Genomic DNA, 20,612 nt, shown 5'->3' with positions numbered 1-20,612 from the left:
GCAAAGTTGTTTGTGGGAGGCCCCCCGGCATCATTTATAACTGAAAGAACAAGAGAAGCCACCTTCAAACTCCGGTTTCAACAGGCCTGAAATCCTTCTGGAAACCCAAAGCGACTGCGCCATTGGTATCCCCAGAGGATACGAGCAACAGATAAAACTAATCCAACCCAGTGGAAAGAAGGGTCACTGTAGAGCTCAAACTAAGTTCTTAGTAACATCCAGGCACTGCCGCAACTTTCCTTTCTCTGTCATTTCCACGTACCGTAGAATTTGCATTCATAATTCATATTCCTGATTTTAAATCCCCACCTCTAAGGGAGCCTGTAAGAAATACTGACACGTTTGTGTCAAAAAAAAGACTTCCAGTTACAGGGAAAGCACTGAGGGTAGAGTTCTTTCCCCAACAATCAGGAGGCTGCATACCTGGTTTATATGAGTTGCGAGTTCTCATGATCTCCTAATCCCCAGAGAACACTCTAGGGACACGGCTACTCCTACCAGGGTAGCCACCATTTCAATCAGACCTCCTCACACAAGTAACTCCTAATTTCTGCAATATCTAGCTGGCAAGTGCAGCCCAATGGGTACTCATAGATCCAAACAAAAGCTTGCTACAACCACTGTGTATGGGAAACTGAGGAATAGCCAGGCAGTCTACTCAGAACAGCAGACAGAAATACAAAGACACATAATGTAACACGGTATCCTGAAATTCAGAATACCAAACTTCATGATATCTCGAAGAATCAGACCTAATTCTGCCCTTATTATCTTGGGTATGTCATGATTAATGTTGCAGAAACATTTTTAAACCATTGTCTATCAGCAATTTGATGAAAGAAAAAACTAACATCTCACACGTAATGTTGAAAGCACCATGATTTGAAAGAAACTACTATTAGTAAACTAAACTGCACTCTAAATAAAGAAAATTACTGCTGTTAAGACATACTGTTCTGAGAATTATCAGGAAGAGTACCAAAACGCGAACACTGCCATATATAAGAAATTATTCAAGTATGCATTTGAGTAATTCTGCATTTTAATTTAACCCTTTGAAACATTAATCAAACCATGGCTAATTATAGGAATTAAGGAATTAAACGATGGAATCTTCTAAAAGATATTATTTAAAAGGCAGTTTATACAATTACTTGTATAGATGTTTGCTTTAAAGAGGAAAACAGTTCTACTGTAATGAAAAGGGTCTTAGAAAATTAAATTAACAAGGGGGGACCAGGCTGATATGAAACTAAATTAGCATCAAATGCAAATTACAGGGTACTTAATGGTAGAAACAGGTGCAGAGAAGAACCCTAAATGAGATAAATGAATAAAACATCCCTCTCCACAAATGTGGAAGCTGACACAAAGTCAATGATATGAATAATTCAGCAGCCTCCACACTGCTGTTGAGGTCAGCCTGCCTTGACCTTTGAAACAGGAAGTAAAATTCAGTTCAAATTTGAGTGACTGGAAATATAACAGTTATTTGTTTTTTATATTAAAAAACCCACAGAATTTTCCTTAAATACAGATATAGGAAATATGCAATAGAATTACAGTTTGAACTAAAGAGACATTACATAATCAAAGTAGTTGGTAAGCAAACAAAAAATCGTTAGATAGGATTTTACCCAAACCATGTTTCAAAGTATGGAAATTTTAAAAACAAGACAAGTAAAACAAAGCTATACACCAGGGTGGGCTTACTGATCAAATGCCCTGTGAGAATAAATTTCTAAATTTTTACCCTCCTTTCAAATTGTTATGTTGTGTTGATGTCAATGTAAAAAATATTTTTAATTAGCCAAGTATTTTATTAATAATACAAAGTAATCTCTCACATTTGTAAGACAAAATTTTGTTAGATTTTTTTTAAAAATCTTTAAGATGCTGTTCTTTTTTTAATCCTTCAAACCCTGATTTAATAAACATTGCAGCCCCAAAATTAGTTTATCTTATAAAATGCAACCCGAGTTCTAAAAACAAATCATTGTAATAACTGAATATCTACCATGATTTTATGTCTTTTATGCTTTTTTTCCTTCTTTGCATGCTTCAAAAGTCTTTTGTACAGTCAACTAGTGAAAGTACTTTCTTCATTTCAAATTGAATTTGGTGCTGCTAGAGATTAACATGGTATGACAACAAACCAATTTCTACAAGCGAGAAAGACAGCAAAATATATATGGTATATCACCCTCATTCTTATTTTACAGGATGGCATAAAAGATGTTTGATAATAGCAGTTATCTCTGCCCTCCAATTGGTTCTATTAATGGGACCCACAACTTGGCTATCTACCTTTCATCTATCTACTGTGCTTGTCAGATAAAAGATTATGTTGAAAGATGAGCTTAATTTTATTTTCTAGATTTAGAGAGGGTTAAAGCCACACACACACACACACACACACACACCAGCCATCTATGACAGAGCAGTGGTAAACTAGGTCTACAATATAATCACCATAGGAAGAAGTTTGAGATATGCTTCTTCTAAACCCAAGCGTTCAGCAGAGGTAAAATTAAAGATGCAAGGTGTGTTGTTTTTTAATTATTATTATTATTATCATATCGGCCAAATCACTCCTCACTCGACATTTAATAAAGGGTGATAGACCAAACACTGCTGATTTGGGCCTTGGCGTAATGGCTGACCTGAGCAAAGGTTTGTGTACAAAGTGGCTCCCCATTAAATAGGGCTCTGTGGAACCAGCTGGTTCTCATTTTGAAACAACCGGTTTCTCTATCCCCAAGTGCTAAAGAAAATAATCCCTGCCATCTATGACTACACACTTTCACAGAGGCAGCAATGAGAATTTGATTGTGGAGATAATTAAAGTCATTCCTGGAACTTCCACGAGAAAAAAGCGGGGCGGGGGGGTGGGGGAAGAGGTGGGTCGAAAGAAAGAATAGTCAATGATAGTGTTTGAAATTAAACTATGACAAATCATGTGGAATGAAGAAAAGGGAGAAGGAGCCCCCGCCCCTCACGGAATTCAGTTGAACCAGCTCTATTTTCTTCTCCACTCGGCTGCTCCAGGGGGAGGCCCAAGATGCCATGACTCAGGGCCACAGTCCCCAGTGTCCGCCTTGGACACAGAAGAATCGAAACACAGCCTGAGAAACTCCCTATCACTGATGACACATCCTGAGTTTTCTGTTTTGTTTTTTTAAGTTTCAATATTCAATAAAAGATTGATCTGAGATTGTTTTAACATTAAAAAAGGGGGGGGGGAGAGGAGGAAGAAGAGGAAATTAGACATTTGGAGGCATTCCTCTCAAACTCAAGGAGAGCTTGTGTTTTGTTTTTGTTTCGTTCCGTGCTGTTTAATGCTATGCCGTGCAGTAAGAACCCATGCTTAAATAAATGGCCTGAATGACATTCTGCTGAACCTACAGTCCCTGAACGCCTGCAGACTTCATGGGCTTTGGGGGAGAAACTAAAATACATGTCATCTGTCTGTCTACACTATCTGCCTTTATCAGGAAGGAGAGATGGACTCAATGAAGACGATTCGGGGCCTCTCAATTAACCTGATTTGTTCAGCACATCGCTCTCATGGATGGCACCTTATCTTGAAAATAGGGGAGAACTTCCTTCCTCCAGTAGACGCAGGAGCCCCCTAAAGCCACAGTGATCAGCCTATCAAATGTGAGTGGCCTCTGCTTCTCCTCCCTCTTCCCAGCCAGCAGGTCAGAGAGCCCGGCAGACGCTCTGCCTGATTGGATTTTGTGTCCTAAGGACAGGAGGCAAGCTCCCGTCTGCCCAGGTGGCCTTGGAGAAGGCTGGGAAAAGGGATGCCCTGTGGGCAACTTCAAGCCCCTTCTTTCAGAGTCAACCAGGCACATGATGGGATTGAGGTGGGGGACAAGGGGGTTGGGGGAGGGAGAGAGAGGAAGAGAGTTGGGGAGGTGGGGAGAGAATTCATTAACCCTTCAATCACTGGAGTAACATGTCAATTATACCTGCCTGAAAGAAAAAGGGGTGAATTCCTCAGTCTTCTAACGTTATATAAAACAAAGACACTGCTGAACCATGTTACCCTAATACTGACTTCACATTTGGTGTAATAATGGGAATCACAAAAGTTGCCATACAAAAATAAAGCTTTCTCCCAAACTCTCTGAAATCTGCTTGTTTGCAAAGGATGCTGTGTGTCTGTGTGTGTGTGTGAGTGTTTTAAATTCACGTGATTGTGTGTAATAGACATAGTAGTTAACAGAATATATTCTTGAAAATGTGCTTTGTGAGAATGTCAACAGCAGGGTTTTTCACTTACTTGTCTGCTCTGTGATTTACTTGATCAATTAAATAGTTAGGCAATGAGGGGATTTGCATGGTAATCGTGTGAAGATTAACATTTTTAAGTGTAACAAATTTAATATTTTATCTTACATTTTCTGTTTCTCATCATTCTTTAATGGCAGTGCATTTTCACTTTATTGTGTAGTTATAACAAGCCTGTCTTTATGCAGAGAGATGAGACCACCAGTTTCAACAACTGCATTTCTAGCTTTCATCCTTTCTTTCATTTCACAAAAACATACCCAAGTACTTACTACAAGGCAGTGAGGCACTGAGCTGAGTGCTGGGGATATAGCTTCGACCAGCACACACATATCACTGCCCTCTGAGGCTTCCAGTCCACCTCCCAGAGTTCACCTGCCTCAGCAATACCAGAGGGAACTAAAATTAGAATTTCAGAGCTGGGAAGGATCTTAGTGATCTCTTCACTGCAGTCCTTATTTTTAAAAATAACATCCATCTTTGAATATGATATATGTGTCAGGTATTGTGCTAAGTACTCTCCATGTATTATCCACTTATTCTTCACCACAATCCTATGAACTACTACTCTTACCCTGGTCTTACAGATGAAGAAACTGAGGCTTAGGAAAGTTCAGTGATTTACCCACAGCCCAAGTCAACAGTGGAAGAGCTGGGATTTGATCCAAGGTGCTGTGACTCCACAGCCTGTGGTCTTAACCAATGTGTGGACTGCCTTTAGGCTGCAATATAAAGCCCCGGAGTTTGCCCAAGTTCAATACCACTGAGTAAAAGCTAAAAGGCAACTTCAATGTAGGGATCTTTTTCCTCTGATTGTGTTCCCCATCTAAAATAGCAGTCTTCTATTTTCCTTAAATCAATATATTCTTTGTTAACCTTAATTCTTTGTTAATATTCCAAATTATTGGAGGGTTTTTTCAATTCTGAGACACTGAAAGCTCCATGAGGGCAGGAAAAATGCATGTCTTAGTCACTGTTACAGCCTCAACCCTGAAAGCAGTGACTGGTGTAGAGGCTCAATAAATATTTGTGGAAAGAAAAAAATGAATGAATCCTCATCCAAGGGGACTTAGTTACTATGATGAACTTCAGTAAGGCAATTTTGCTTATAAGAAAGTCTCATAGCCATCATCACATTAGGAATAACAATCCACACAGAATACATTACGTTCAAATTGCAAGCACCTAATATGACTTCAAGCACCTAATATGTACCATGCCCTGTACTAGATCTATTAACCCTCACAACTCTTCAAAATTGAAATGACTTTTCCCATTTTAAAGATGGGAAAGCTGAACCCCCTTGAAGCACAGGTATTGGTAAGTAGCAGTGAGGGGATCTGATCCTCAGTTAAAGGACTCTTAAACCTATGCCTTTGCCATCATACTCTGCCTTTGTCCCAGATTTCTCTTTGGATTAAGGCCTGCTTTTTCCCAATGAGACACACATTCATCTACTCATCAAAACAGATGAGGACATGAGAATTCAAATATTGTCCCAGCAATGGGTTCAATAATTTACATGTCATGTTATTATTATTAACATATTAAAAATCTGGAAAGCAAAGTGCCAAATCTCCTAAGAAAAATTGTTTAGATACAAAGGTTTGGGTTAATCCATGGACCAAGAGTGAATTATAGATACTAAGAAAAATAAGACTACATGAACTACAGAAAACAGCATTTGTTTCTTTACTGGGCAATTGAGAAGGGAAAAAAATCAAGCTGAGATCTAAGAGATAGGATTTCTAATCACTTGCTTTGTCACTAACAGAGTTCCTTAGGCTGCATGCCTCAGTATACCCACTGTAAAATGGAGTTAATCTGTGCCCTCACATTTGTGTGAAGAGAATTCTCTGAAATACTATAAAGGTCTCCAAAACTTTCAAGTACCATTCAGATGTAAGCGACCATGCCACTCATAACAGTCAAGGATTTTATTTGTTCTGTGTTAAGGTAAGGTGTTTATAGGCCAGGATTCAGATGCTAGTCTTTAAGAGAACAATGAATGGCTAGAATAGGACACTCCCACCTCCACAGCCTCAAAAAGAACGTCAATTTTTTAAAGATTTTTATTTATTCATTCATGAGAGGCACAGAGAGAGAGGCAGAGACATAGGCAGAGGGAGAAGCAGGCTCCCGGCAGGGAGCCTGATGGGAGACTCAATCCCAGGACTCTGGGATCATGCCCTGAGCCAAAGGCAGATGCTCAACCACTGAGCCACCTAGGCGTCCAAGGACTCAAATTTTTAAAGATACTCTGAAATGTACACCATTCATCTGAGATTATAATCTGGTTTTAAGAAAACACCAAGATTGTATAGAGAAACATGGCTTTGCAACATTGTCTGTAATAATTTCAAAGATAACCACCTTTCAGGGCAACTGGGCAGCTCACTGGGTCAAGCATCTGCTTTCGGTTCAGGTCATGATCCCAGGGTCCTGGGATTGAGCCTCGCATTGGGTTCCTTGCTCAGTGGGAAGTCTGTTTCTCCCTCTCTCTGTTCTCTCTCTTTCTCTCAAATGAATAAATAAATAAATAAATAAATAAATAAATAAATAAATAATCTTTTAAAAATAAAAAAAAGATAACCAACTTTCTAAAGAACTTTCTAATAAATATAAAAGAGACCTGTCATTTTTCACCTTTTTTTTGTCTTTGTAAAGAGTGTATGTGTGTGTGTGTGTGTGTGTGTGTGTATGTAGGTGTGGGTGTGAAAAAAATCAAACCTGACATAGTACGAAGGTTCTCCAAACTAACTTCCCATTTTGTGAGAAAACTTCAATAAGGCATCTGAGACTACTAAAATGGTGTTTTAAGACACTAAAAACATCAGCATACTAATAAAAGGGAAGTGTATGGAAAATAGGAGGAAACTATTGCTCTATTGAACAATAATAAATAAGTTGCAAATAGAATGATTGTCTGATATTTAGATAAAGCAGGGGGAAAAAAAGCATTAGTCAAATCATAGTTGCTTTAAGAAAGATGGAGGAGAAAACAACCTCTGACCATGTGAAAAGTTGTCAGCCTGAGTGGAGAGCACCATCCAGTGCAGGCAGAGTGCTCGGGGAACTAGCGGGGTCTGAGGCCATACGAAAAAGCAGCAGCTGATACCGTGGAGTAAAACATCCTAACATTTCCCTTTGTTAATTTCCAATTCATTGATTAGAAAGACAAAAAGTTATTTCAATCCTGACATGTCATGTCATGAGTGTTCAACACATCCCAGACAAGGGCTCTTCTGGTCTACTCACCCACCTCCCCATACACATAGTTATCAATATTTGGTCAATCAAGCAGCAAATGAGCAAAAAAGTTCTTGGGGGATTCTTGATACTGATTAAAAGGGCTTTTTTTTAACCATTACAAACTTTACACGAACCAAAATCTGAGAATCTTGCCAAAACTCTCCACAATCTGTATAGCAACCAGGTCTATGTTTAAAAATGCAATGTGCAATCTAATTATTATTTTCTCTTTTTTTCTCTGCCCTGGCACTGAAAGTGTTAAAGAAAACAATAAAAGAACAAGTAAGTGTACAGGGTAGGATTTACTGGCATTTACTTTTAATCTATGGTCCTTCACTCTGTAGCTTATCGGGCCTCTGTCAGTGCTTTCTCCTCCTTTATACTTCATGAGGAGCCCCCCATGCTGCTACTGAGAGACAGAGCCCAAGTGTCTATAAGCTTTTTGTCAGGTAAAAAGAGAAGAAAAAGGAAAGGAACAAGAGGAAAAGCAAAGCTAAGAGGCATCTATTAGATGTCACTAGGCTTTTGTATTCATGTCAATGATTCAGGATTAGAGTATTTGAAATAATCTTATTGAGAGGAATCAAAAGGCCCACCGAGTGAGAGGCTGCTCTGTAGCATATGGCAAAGGCACGAACAATATCTTATTAAAGATGTGTTGGCTAACACTATTACTTTATATTATATTACAAAACTCTTGTGCCTCAAACAGTTAGCGGGATGGTATAGTTACCGAGTGCCATTTTGGAGGTTATTGTGTGGGATCGAGCTATATCATTTGCCGGCGTGTCTAGTTAAGTCTTTCCAAGTAGGGTCTGCAGGCAAGTTTGGAACTGAAACGAAGCACTTCACCTTCAAAAATAAAAATCCGCAAAGCACAGCGAAGACCACTCTGTTCCCACTGAAAGTGGAGTGTAGATGGCATGGATGAAACGCCACTGGCATTCTTTTCCCTCCGAATCAGATTCATTAAGTTTGCATCATTTACCATATGTGACCCCCACACACCCTCCAATTGAAAATATGCAGGGGTTTTTTTTTTTTTTGGCTTGATTCCCCTTCCCATGAAGAACACACACACACACACACACACACACACACACAGGCAGATACACACACACACTCAGCTTCACACTTTAGCAGGATTAAGGCAATTAAAATTCTATTACAATAAGTACTGTAACGTTAAAACCTTCATTTGCTTCTGGACAAAGGCTTGTAACTAGAGAGTTTGCGAGGGAGATTTATCTTCATCTACCCACACCTTTAAAGCCAGTAAGCAACCAAAAACAAACCTGTACTGTTCACCATATTTCATTGATTGCAATTGGAGTATTTAGGTCACTTTCATATTGTCCAGGACAGGGTAGAGTTACACAGTTTGTAAAAGGAAGGATGGGACGGACATGGGAGAGGGGAGAATGAGGAATTAGTAGTCTGTTTCAGATAATGCCTCATGCAAATTAAAATGACTAAAATACCATCTCTTTATATGAAGAAAAGTTTAAATGAGGTTTTTAAAATCTGGTCAATTCTTCTTAGAGAGTTTGATCAGGTGCTGGCAGTAGGGAGGAGTGAGGGGAATTTATCAATGGAGAGTTGCACTTGGGGAGGGTTTTGGGGTTTTCTTTCCCATTCTAAGCAATTTCTGTTAGAAAAGTAAAAGCATATTTAATATAGTGATATGTTCTCATCACAAACTGACTATGCAAAGTTGCTAGATGACACACAGGGGACTTTGTACTGCTTTTCTGTATTTTTTCAAAACTGTCACAAAAGCAAAGTTATGAGGACAAGGGATAAAAACACACACTACAAGCAGACGCCTGGGCCAGTTACACACATACACTGCTGATTCTCTGAAGCTTCGTTAAATACATTTCTTGGAAGTTGCTGCCATTACTTCCTTTACAGGAAAACCACTGTTGTTCATTATACAGTGTCTGCAGGAGTATAATACCATGTAAAAGTACTTTGCATTATGATATATTGTCAGCATATTTGAAATGCATGTTAATGTATCCTGGCTGTGTATTTGGGAATAGCTGGTAGCAAATGGAATACAGACTGCTATTAGCTTATTGTATTTGCTATTTTCTTATCACGGTAGCAAACAGCACACAAACGTACCCAGCTCATCTCATATTCAGAATGGTATTATCTGATATGTGATAAAATTTAGAATGATACTTTCTCACATAAGCCTCATCGCTAATAATCACATAGGAATTCCCACTGAGAAAACAAATGTTTAAATACACTAGGGTTAATAAACAACCATAAATTCATGCTCAATGTCAATGCTGGCTTTTCACTTTTGGAAAAATGCAAACCTCTCAATACAACAAAGAAGACAGCAATTATCCTGCCTGGGGCAATTTTCAAGGGTGAATTCTCCCTCTTTTTATTTTAACCGAGCATTCAAGGTTAGGAAATCAGATGGTATGAAGGTTTATCAAAACTCCAAGAAATGCATTTACACCTCCGGTTGCTCACGCCCCAGACAACAGTTTGTGTATCTCATAGCATGATTATCTGTAGTGGTGGGTCCTTCTAAAAACTGGGTAGAAGCCAAAATAAAAAGAGTTGAAAGGTCAATGAAATGAAACTCTGACGAAAAGCCTCATTTGCAACAAAGTATATATTTCCGTAGTTGAGGACTTGATTATATGCCCCACCTTACTCTATGATAATTCTAAAGTTTTACTATTGTCTTATTATATAGATGGACACATAATCTTATACAAATACATCAGGCCAATTTACTCAGGAAATTAGATGTTGACAAGACAACATTGGGCTTTTCTAGAAAGTTCAGTCATAGCTTTTACACCTCTCAGCTTAAGAATGGATCTTAAGTAAAATTTCTTCTCTGAACAACCCTGACATGGTCAAGCTTTTCATATGATGTGTGTCATGTAAATTCAACAGGTAAGGTAAGCTTTGTATTACTTTCACTCCTTAACATTCTATATCAGATAATAATCATAAAGCAAATCCAACTAGTATTGCCTAAATGAAAGTGATCTAGATCTTTAGACAATCTTGGAAAAGACAAATACAGGCTTTTTTCTTTCCTTCTTTTTTAGGACTCCCTTTGGTCAGTATGGCCTGAAGAGAAGTAATTCTAAACAAGCTAGGTTTCTCATGTTATAAAATTCATGTATATTTAAAAATGTATCACAAGGCTTACATCTCAAACACAGATATAAGGATCTTATAAATGGAAAAAAAAGACAAATCTGTTAAAGTTAATAAGCAAATCCAAAATTTTTAGGGGTATATTAGTCAATAGGCTTTAAAAATCCATGTTTTTAATACCAGCTATGAGGAACTCCAAACTTGCAGGTTACTCAAGCACGTTATATCTCAAAAGGACTATGTCTAAATTCACATGAGACTGGAAAACATAATTTGAGGAAGAATTTCACCCTTTATTACTTCTAGTAAATGAAAAAATGCCACTTGTTAACTACCCAGGATCCACAGTAGAAGGACATGAAGAATTGGGCACTTATTTTCTCCCTTTACTTGGTGGTCTATTTCATCAGTCACACTGATCCTAAATTGAAAAACCAAAGAAACAAACAAACAGATATTGAGCCATACCCTAACCTGCCCTACTGGAAATAAGCAAAACTAATCGGGCTGGAAACTTCAGGGCTCTCTGTAAAAGGAATCCTATGATATAATTGGGAGAAAGAAATGTTTTTGTAAGACCATCTGCATTCACCCATGTCATCGCTCAAAGATAGCTTAGTGAGTCAAAGATAGGAAAATAAAGAGTTTTGTGAAGCAAAACAAGAATGGATGGTAATCCTAACTAACTGGATATGCAATAACAGCCTGCACACTTCATATGTTCAGTTCAAGTATTTATAAAGAAGTTTCCATATTTAAAAATGGAAGATTTTTTTATAGATTCAGAAAAACTGGGTTCCCGATTCAGACTACCCTGTGTGACTTTTGTCATTACCATCTTTTCTGATTCTTACAAAGTAAACCTAATTAAGAACCTCCCTCATTAGTCTTCCAGAAAAATTAGCACAGCTTATGCTAATTACTCCTGCAAAATTTAATAAACTCGTTGAAATGGGAATAGTCTAATGAGGTTTTATTTATTGAACTAAGATAACTCCAAGGAAAAAGGTTAGGACACAAGGATATCCAATGTGGTAATAAAACTACAATTTATTCAATTTCTAAACATGAATTTTATTGCAAACCTTTTAAATTCAAATATGAGTTACTGTGTGAATATGTTAAATCAATCTCCACCTTAATTTAATAACAGTAAGTCGGTTTTTACTTTTTTATTTTAACAACAATTACCACACATAGCCGTTTACCTCAATGATAATGAAATTTGCTCTTTTTAGTTCCTGGTCATCGGTTATTAAACATAACACATATGACTTTTTCCATGTCTACATAGCCCAAATATCTGGATCATTGGGCACATCCTGGTCTTTATAATTCTTAATCAAGCCATTTGGCATCAGACTGAAATATGACCTGGCAGTCAACTTCCACAAACCTTCTACATTCACAGAAATTTTCCTATAAACTTTTTTGAAGTGACTTGACAAATTGTCACAAATGTAAAAAAGAATTTGGGTCATGTTTTTCTTACTTTGTTGCATGCTATTATAAAAGAAGGAAGTAGAAACCCATTTTCTAAATCATGACATGCAACTGCTGATTTTGTTAATCCCACTTTTTTAATAGAATATGCCATGGTGATGTCCCCAAATCACTGGCAGCAAATAATCTAGCCAAAATTCAACACAGAAAATAGCTTACCCTGCACCATTACCGTATGACCAGAAAACCTCTTCTATCTATCCTATAAATAGTTTTCCTGAATAACCACTGCTAAAAGTCTTTTGACTGATAAAAATAGCAGTGTTCTTCCAAAATCCGAAGGACAAGCAAAGGGAGCTAAAAATTATTGGTGCCCAAAAGGTGACTTCGTGTTAAAACTATGCTAAATCCTAACACAGTGATTGCCTATACCTTCAGCTCTATAATTGCATATTGTATGCATCTTGTAAAAACAGTTACTATTGCTACTGAATGCAGGCCCCATAACCTATTTTTGCAAAATATGCAGAGATTCACATCCATAAATCTGAAAGCAAATCAAACCCTAAGCACGTAACGCAGATATTATGCAATCAGTAATATAGAATCAAATTGGAAACTATGAAATTCAAACACAGTTGCCATCATTTTTTTTTCCTTTGCAGCAATTTTATGGAATTGAAAAATCTTTTCTATTTTGCCCTTCCTTGTGTGAGTTCTTTTCTTGTTGTTATTTTCTTCCCTCATTGTTAAAAATGAAAGTTTCACATATCAGCATAGACAGGGCTGGAGCTTTTAAAACCTTTGGCAGACTCAAGGACAAATAAATTCTGAAAACTCAGATGCAAATAAAAATAGCTAAATGGGGTTTTGCATATCAGCTGGCATCACTGCTTGAAAAGACAGTTCATGGGAGACAGTGGCAATCGCCAGCAAATAAACATATGTTGAGGCTTCTGCAGATCCACTGGGTTTCAGCCGTTTTTAAAATACTCCTCTCTTAAGAGACCAACATTGGCTACACACTGTTTTCTACTTTGTCAAACCAAAAAGGGAAAAAATGAAAAGGAGAAATGTCATGAGTAATATCTCTCAAGCCACCAACAGTATAAAGTGCATACTTATTTTGCCTAAATTGTTTGAACTACCCCAGCCAAGAAAAGGTTTTAAGTACCCTACTGGGACAGATGCTAGGCGGCAACAATAGAAGCCACACTAATGCAATCCAGGTAACACAATCCTGTTTCAAAAACACGGGCCGGGCTAATTACAGCGCTGCTGAGTCAAGTTTCTTATGCCATCGCAACCCACAAGAACAGGTCAAAATCAAATGTTATTCAAACCACAGTCATATCAACCTTCTATATCAGAGTCACGGCTTAAAACCAAATGAAGAACTTAAAAGCTTAACCCATTCACAAGCAAAAGGAGTGTTTTCATTGCGGGTGGCAAAGTACGGTTGCTTGTCATCATGTACACCAAAAGGAACTGCGCGGGAGAACAGAATCCTTATAGTTTCAAAGTTTGGGGGAATATTTGGGCTGGTCCTTTGATCAGAACACTTTCTTTTTAACAGAAGCATAAGAAAAACTTGTTTAAAATAACAAATGGTATTTCGGAGAGATGGATTTAAATAAAACAAACAGCATAAAGGTTATATTTATTTTTGACCTTTTTCATTTGAAGATTTATCTTCCATTGCAGAAAAAGGAATTACACGAATGGCGCGTCTGCTCTTGCAGACAAACATGCTATTCCAGCTCTATAGGCAGCACACAACCTCACTTCACACTAAACATCCACATGTATTAATTTTTGAATCAAGCATATTAACAACACTCAGTTATCAAGCAAGGGTGTATGTTTTGAGTGACTATTAGAGAGATGTTTACTGAAAATACCTGATTGAAATGTAAGCATTATAAAGCTACTTGGCAATCAAAATTGGGTTTAAGCCTGAAGAATCACATGAATCCAAATGAACAAATCAATGTTTTGACATAAATTATAATGAAGCAGTTTTTCAGTCAACTAAAAACAATAAAGTAAACCCCAAAAGGTAAAGAATTGGAAAGACAGATAGATAGGGTATGTTTGGGGTTTTGTTTTGTTTTGTTTTTGGTAAAAATCATTATTACCAAACTCAAAAAGAACTTTTGTTCAGCTGTTAATTTTCTCAATGAGGGATCAGATCAGTCCGTCTAATTTGCAAGACTCTTCCAGCTAGTGGAGGGTGCTAGCTTTTCCTAACTGACAACTGACAGTATCTATAAACCTTCCAGGCCATTTAATTCTCAATGAGTAATGCTATGTAACAAATGGTTTATCATACATGTTTCCATACAATGAATTTCAATAATTAAAATGTAAAATGAATATTTGGGATGCAACTCTGCATAATATGTGCACACACCGATTCCAAATTGCACCAAACAACTAAAACAGATTTATTGTTCTACAGTGATTTACTTGGTCATGTCAGATTAGTAATATGGATCTGTTTAAAAACACAATAATTAAGACAAGCAGGATAAATTAATCAACTTACAATACAGTATGAGCTACCATCAAATGCCGGGAGATAAGAGTAGAAAGTCTTGGTTCACAGATCTCTTTAAAACTGCTTTTATGCATAAATAAAACCCTAAAATGTAGATGGATTACGTCCAACTACTGTAGCTAAAAGTGATAATGATTCAAACATTTTTCAAATAAAAGTTAAATATTTATAAGCACCCAACCACATTTCATAAATCACAAACTATTATTATTTTATTTCTGAAGCTTCCTGGCACAGCATGAGGATTGAGCCACAGAAAATCAGGAAAGAAAAAAATATTCCTTTAAGATCATGAATCAGACACGAAACCGAAGCAATCCAAGAAAACGGGCCTCCAAAGAACATTCCATATGGTTTTCCCAGGAATCGCAAAAGCTCGGCGCAGACTAGTCATGGCCAACAGGCAAATTTCGGCCACATGCGTTCCTCACCCTCACCCATGAGCGACACAAGGCAGGTGTTTCATTATAATGAGGAATAAGAATCCAGTGAAAGTAGAGTGGTCCCTACCTGTCAATTATCACTGGATCTGAGGGAGTCTCATTTCGGTTGCCACAGCTCTTCTTGTCACAACAGCGGCTATGGAGCAAAAGCGAAAGGATTTAGTACAACCATTACAATGTAAAATCATCATTTAGGCAGACAGAAGGTTCAAATTGCTGGGTTGCAAATGCTAGAATTACCACAAAGCCATACCTGGCAATCAACGGATCCCTGGGACAGAAAATTGTATGTGGGTCGCCTATGGGTTAATGGCCAGGCTTAACCTCTCCCTGAACAAAGAAGGAGGGAGGAAGAGAGACTCTCCTGGAGCCACACTGACAGCCCTAAGATGGGGTCTCCCCATAACTGCCCGCAGCATTGAGGAGTTCACTGTGAAATGCATTATTATTATATCTACCCAATGAGAATATTCAGGGTTGTGGGTGGCTCAAACGTTCTTCCCTCAAGATCACTCTAATTGTGTGGAACGCGTCAATAATGAGGTATGAGTGATTTCTCCCCCTCCAGTCATTCTGTATTAAATGGATTCCTTTTTCCTCTCCTTTCTCTTTCAAGGGAGATGCTTTCTTCAACCGTAGCCTGCCCAAAATCCTAAAGCTATAACTGTTTGCTTTTGAACCATCTTCATGAGAATAAAACTACAACATAATAAAGAAGACGAAGAAAAGGCAAGATAAAACAAAGTGGACATCCACATGTTGTCTGGCTTCTATGTCCTATGCTTGCCATCATTTAAGTTTTCTGGAAGCATTATGGACAGTTGATCCAAAGGCTAGTACAGCCTTGACAGTGGATGCTCTTGATTAGGTTAGAGAAAAAGCAGCCAAGGACAAGAAAAGCACCCACTATCAAAATCCCACCCCAGCTCTGATGATAAGGCTGTCGGTTTCTGTAAAACCTGGATGCTTCCAGGCGGTGAAAAATTAAGGTTTTTCGAAAATTATCCATGATCGATGGAGAACTATCCATCTGAAACCTGTTTGCAAATAAAATATGTGTGCCTTGGTCACTCTACACCCAGGGGCACACTATAAAGGCACATGTTTGATCAGTCAAGGAGGCGAGAAAGTTATCCAAGGGCTCTACATTATGATGTGCCACCAATAAAATATGCACTTTTCTCCCTCTTTCTTACACAGGCATGTCTGCACACACACGCACACGCGCACATGTGTGCGCGTGCGCACACACACATTTGACTTAGTGAATCATAGGGCCTAAATTTAGAAAGCTGCTAGAGGGAACCAAACATTGAGCTGCATTTTCAGGACCCAGAAATACACTCCTGGATGGAGAGTCTTTCACCAAAGTTGGGAAGTCTCTTTCCTGACTATGACTATATCTCTGAGAAAAGAATCAGCTTCCAAATTTGGTGTTAATTCTCTTTGTCTCTCATATCTTCAGAAAGCAATAGTAAGAACTCTATCTCCTTTGTCAAAGCCCCAGCTGAACGTCACTACACCTAGCTTATAGCTTTCCCTTTCTGATTCAAAGGGAACTATTTCCTTTAGCCCTAAGTTCTAATGGGACTATGGGGATAGAAAGCACAAAGTGTCTCAATGAAGTGGCAGATGAAGAAACAAGGGAATGAGAAGTACCCTGATTGGAATGTTTGCAAAAAAAAAATTAAAAACTAAACATCATGATCCTTCCACTGTGATCCCCTACACTTACATTTCAAAGGCTTGCCAGAAGAGTGTGGTAGTTAAGAACAAATGGTTCCAGAATCAGACAGAGCTACCTGTACCACCTTAAGCAAGGTGATGGAATCTTAGCTTCCTCATTTGTACCATGGACAACTTTCGTGCCCGCCTCCAAGTGCCAGGGTGCAGACTCAATGCAATCAGGGTATAAAGCTGGGCTCTGCGACTGGTCCTACTAGCTGCTGCACAAAGGTTAGCATCATAGCATCATTATCACTCCTTGCTCCTTCCTCCTCTGACCTCCTCTTCCTCTGAACCTGAGCAAAGCTGCTCTGCACTCTGCAAAAGCAGCAGGTCTCCAATAGCTGCCTATCAACAGATCTCATGTCCCCTTTACCCAGGGAGAAAACCAGTGGGTGAGAAGGCCTATTTCTCTTCATCTTTTTCCATACTCCCCCACTTTTTTCCCCAAACAGTGAGTGGGCAAGGCAAGTTCCTGATGGTTGAACCCTCACCAGAGTCAGTGCCCTCCAGGGGCTCTACCTTACATGATGGCAAGTTCAGAGCAGAATCTATATGTCATGTCTGGTTCTCTCTCCTCACTGCCATCACCCTCATCCATGTCACTCTCATTCTTCACTTGGACTTCTGCAGTGGCCTCCCATCTAGCCTTGCTGCCTCCACTCTTTACTTCCTATAACAGCCAAGTAGGCTGGTCCCTACTTGACCAGCCTCTACTTCCTATTCAGGTCTCAGCCTCTACACTCTATCTCCAGGGGGGCTGTCCCTGACATCCTTTAGGCTTTTCCTGGTTTTTCCTTGCAACACAATGTAACATGGCATGTAACACAATGCAAATTATTCTTACATAAGTGTTTCTGTGTTGTTACTCTCCTTCTACTCTCAACCTCCTCCCCTACTAATCCAGATGCTTCATAAAGGAAGAAACTGTCAATTTTATTTACCTAATGAGTACTGTAAGGCCTGAAATAGAATGGGGACGCTCAAATATTGATTGATTGATTGATTGATTGATTGATCGAATGACTTCAAGAATGATGTAAGGTACTAGGGGAAATACAAACCAAGAAAATAGGAAGGTGACAGGTAGAGGAAGCCAAGCTGACCCTCTGATCAGGCACTGCTGATGGAAGGAAGGTTCACTCCCATCCCACCCCATGCATCAAACCACCTCCCCCAAGCAAGTGCCACACAAGGCCTGAGATTTGTCCTTTGACTTAAACCCTGTCTTTCTTCATCCCCTTAAAATAAAAATGCCCTTGAGCACAACCAGATGATTTGAAGCACAGCATAAATGAGAACCACTTCTCTCTGCTGTGCCCCAAGGGACCCCTGGGAAAGGCAGATGTGAAGAACAGAAGTGTAGAGGGGAAAAATGGAGCAGTAATAAAAGGAGGTAATGAAGGAAAGAAGAGAAAACAAAATCAGGGGGCTGAAGGTCACTTAACACCTATGAAAAGAAAACTTTAGGCAAAGTATAAAAATGGCCCCCCCATCAGGTTTCCTATCTCTGGGTGGGGTCATGTTCCTGCATCACACGGCCATCATTCCCCAAATGGGAGCCTTGGGCTCTACTCTGCACCTGGAGTGGTGACAGAATAGTGTCTACAGGATGAGCCCTGCTTTAAAAAGACATAGATATTGCACATATATGTGTGTATACATATATGTGTGTGTATATACATGTATATATGGAATTATGTACAGCATTAAAAAGATGAAGGTGGGTTTTTATACACTCTCATGGAAAGAAGTCAAAATCAAATTATGAATCAAGAAAGCCAAGTTGCTAAATAGTATGTATGGTATGGTCCTAATTCTGGGAGTAAAAAAGTAAAGAGTGAAAGAGAAAGGGGAAGAGGAGAGGAAGAGAGAATTGGCCACAAGCCAGTTCACCCCTCACTTCACTCAAATCTCTATGCAAGCCCTTCCCTGATTGACTGCCCCCAGAGCTCTCCTTCATCCTGTCTCACTTTTCTCCCTAGCACTCATCACATCATATTTTATATTTATTTGCTTCCTCCTATGCTGTCTGCCTCTCCATGAGGAAAAGGTCCTAGATGGTTTTGTCCACCCCCATATTCCCAGCAACTAGAACAAAGCCCAGGGCACAGCAGCAGACCCTCAGGAAATGGGTTTTGAATAAATGAATAGAAACTTCAAAGAAGTCACCTGTAGGGAGTAGAATAAGAAGCGGGGAGGAATTGGAGGGTATATATTTTATTTCCACACTTCTGTAGTCTTCTGCTTTGTAAGTTGGTGGAGACAGGTGACTTGGGGACCCTACTCTTCCACCATCTTGCCCTGCCCCCAGTCTTCTGCTTTGTACTGCAATATTTCTTTCCTACTAAAAAATTGAAAATCAACCAATCAATCAAGTTGGGGAACAAATGTCTTCTGTTAGGCTGAACTGACATCTGCCCTCCCCACTGCCTGCCCCCCACATGCAGCTCCCTAGTTCCGAGCCCAAAGCCACCCTGAGCAGGAACTAGCCCTTCCTCCCCATGACAGTCTTTCTCGCCCTTCTCTTTCATCTCTTCTCTAAACCTAGTGCCTCCTAGTTCCTTCTACTGAACTCAGAAGGATCAAGAAAGGTAGGCACTACCTCCATCACACACAAGACAGGCATTAACCAAAGAGGACAGGCTGAAAGGAGAACAGATTAGCTCCTGTTTAAGGCAGAACAGTCAGGCTGAAACAATACAGTGCATGGAACAAGAGACCTGAAACCTCTTTAAGAGAAATTTATCGTGTCAATGAAAGGAATGGCAGTGACAATTATGTCCTCATCACTGCATGACAGATGGATCTTCATCCACTGAAAACTTGTTTCTTTGGCTCTTACTGTACCAGGCACAGACCTGGCATTTGACCCCCAAAGTGGGCATCTATCAGGGGGCTCAGAGTTTCCTGATTGACTTTGTCATAGAGCAGGAAGCCCACTATTTCACATCCCTTCTCAACCTGCAACTCAAGAGGCAGGATGGCAATGTGGCATGGGTCACAGGAGTGGGTATCCAGCACCCAGTATCTACAAACACTGTGGACTCAAATATAGCCTCCTTTTTCCCCGGCAGGATGGTGCATCTCCCAGATAATTCTGCACACCCAGGGCAAAGCCAACGTATGAGCTTCCCCCTTAGCAGCTAACACAAGGTGGCATATCTCCAGGGAGCTGACACACAGCTTCCTAAATCAGGGAAAGCAACATTTATATGCTTCCCCATCACAGGACCTGCAGATCCTCATCTTACAGACATGGCATCTCTTCCTAGAAGTAGAGGCTCTCTCAACTAGAGAAAAGGATCACCTCAATCTCTAAGCTTTACAGCAGAAAACAAGATTATCTTTCCTGTTTAGCCCAAGTGGCTACAGAATGAGATACATGAATTATCTGAATAGTTTGATTAATAGTGATAAGGATAGGTTCACTCTTTCCCTTTGTAACCTAGAGGTCAAGTTTTCCCACTATCTTAAAAAAAATTTTTTTTCTCCTTTTCTCTTGAATTAGTTTCTTCACTGCCTACCTCTCTCCTCACCAGAGTCGCCATCATTCCTTGCCATCTAATCCCACAAAATCTGACTTCCAGGCCTCAGCACCTACTTGAATATCCTTTTTCAAAGTTCACCAGTGACTTTCTGGTGCTTTTCTCTGTGCAAATCCATCTGGATTTCCCAGGACTTATCATATGGATGGCTCCGCATCTTGGAAATAACTTTCCTTTCACTTCTATGCCCTGGATGCTCAATGT

General features: G+C 39.3%; 1 protein-coding gene across 8 annotated transcripts in view; it reads right to left on the bottom strand.

The window, feature by feature from the left end:
- EBF1 (EBF transcription factor 1) overlaps positions 1 to 20,612 on the bottom strand; it is a 384,911-nt gene that overhangs the window by 345,167 nt on the left and 19,132 nt on the right. For all 8 annotated transcript variants that reach the window (XM_072756735.1, XM_026007793.2, XM_072756737.1 and 5 more), the window contains exon 6: positions 15,203 to 15,271. In XM_072756735.1, coding sequence (XP_072612836.1) covers positions 15,203 to 15,271 — 69 coding nt within the window. The remainder of the gene's footprint in view (positions 1 to 15,202; positions 15,272 to 20,612) is intronic.

This window comes from Vulpes vulpes, chromosome 4, assembly GCF_048418805.1.
Source record: "Vulpes vulpes isolate BD-2025 chromosome 4, VulVul3, whole genome shotgun sequence".
Taxonomy (NCBI): Eukaryota; Metazoa; Chordata; class Mammalia; order Carnivora; family Canidae; genus Vulpes; species Vulpes vulpes.
This window is presented reverse-complemented; position numbering and strand designations above follow the sequence as displayed.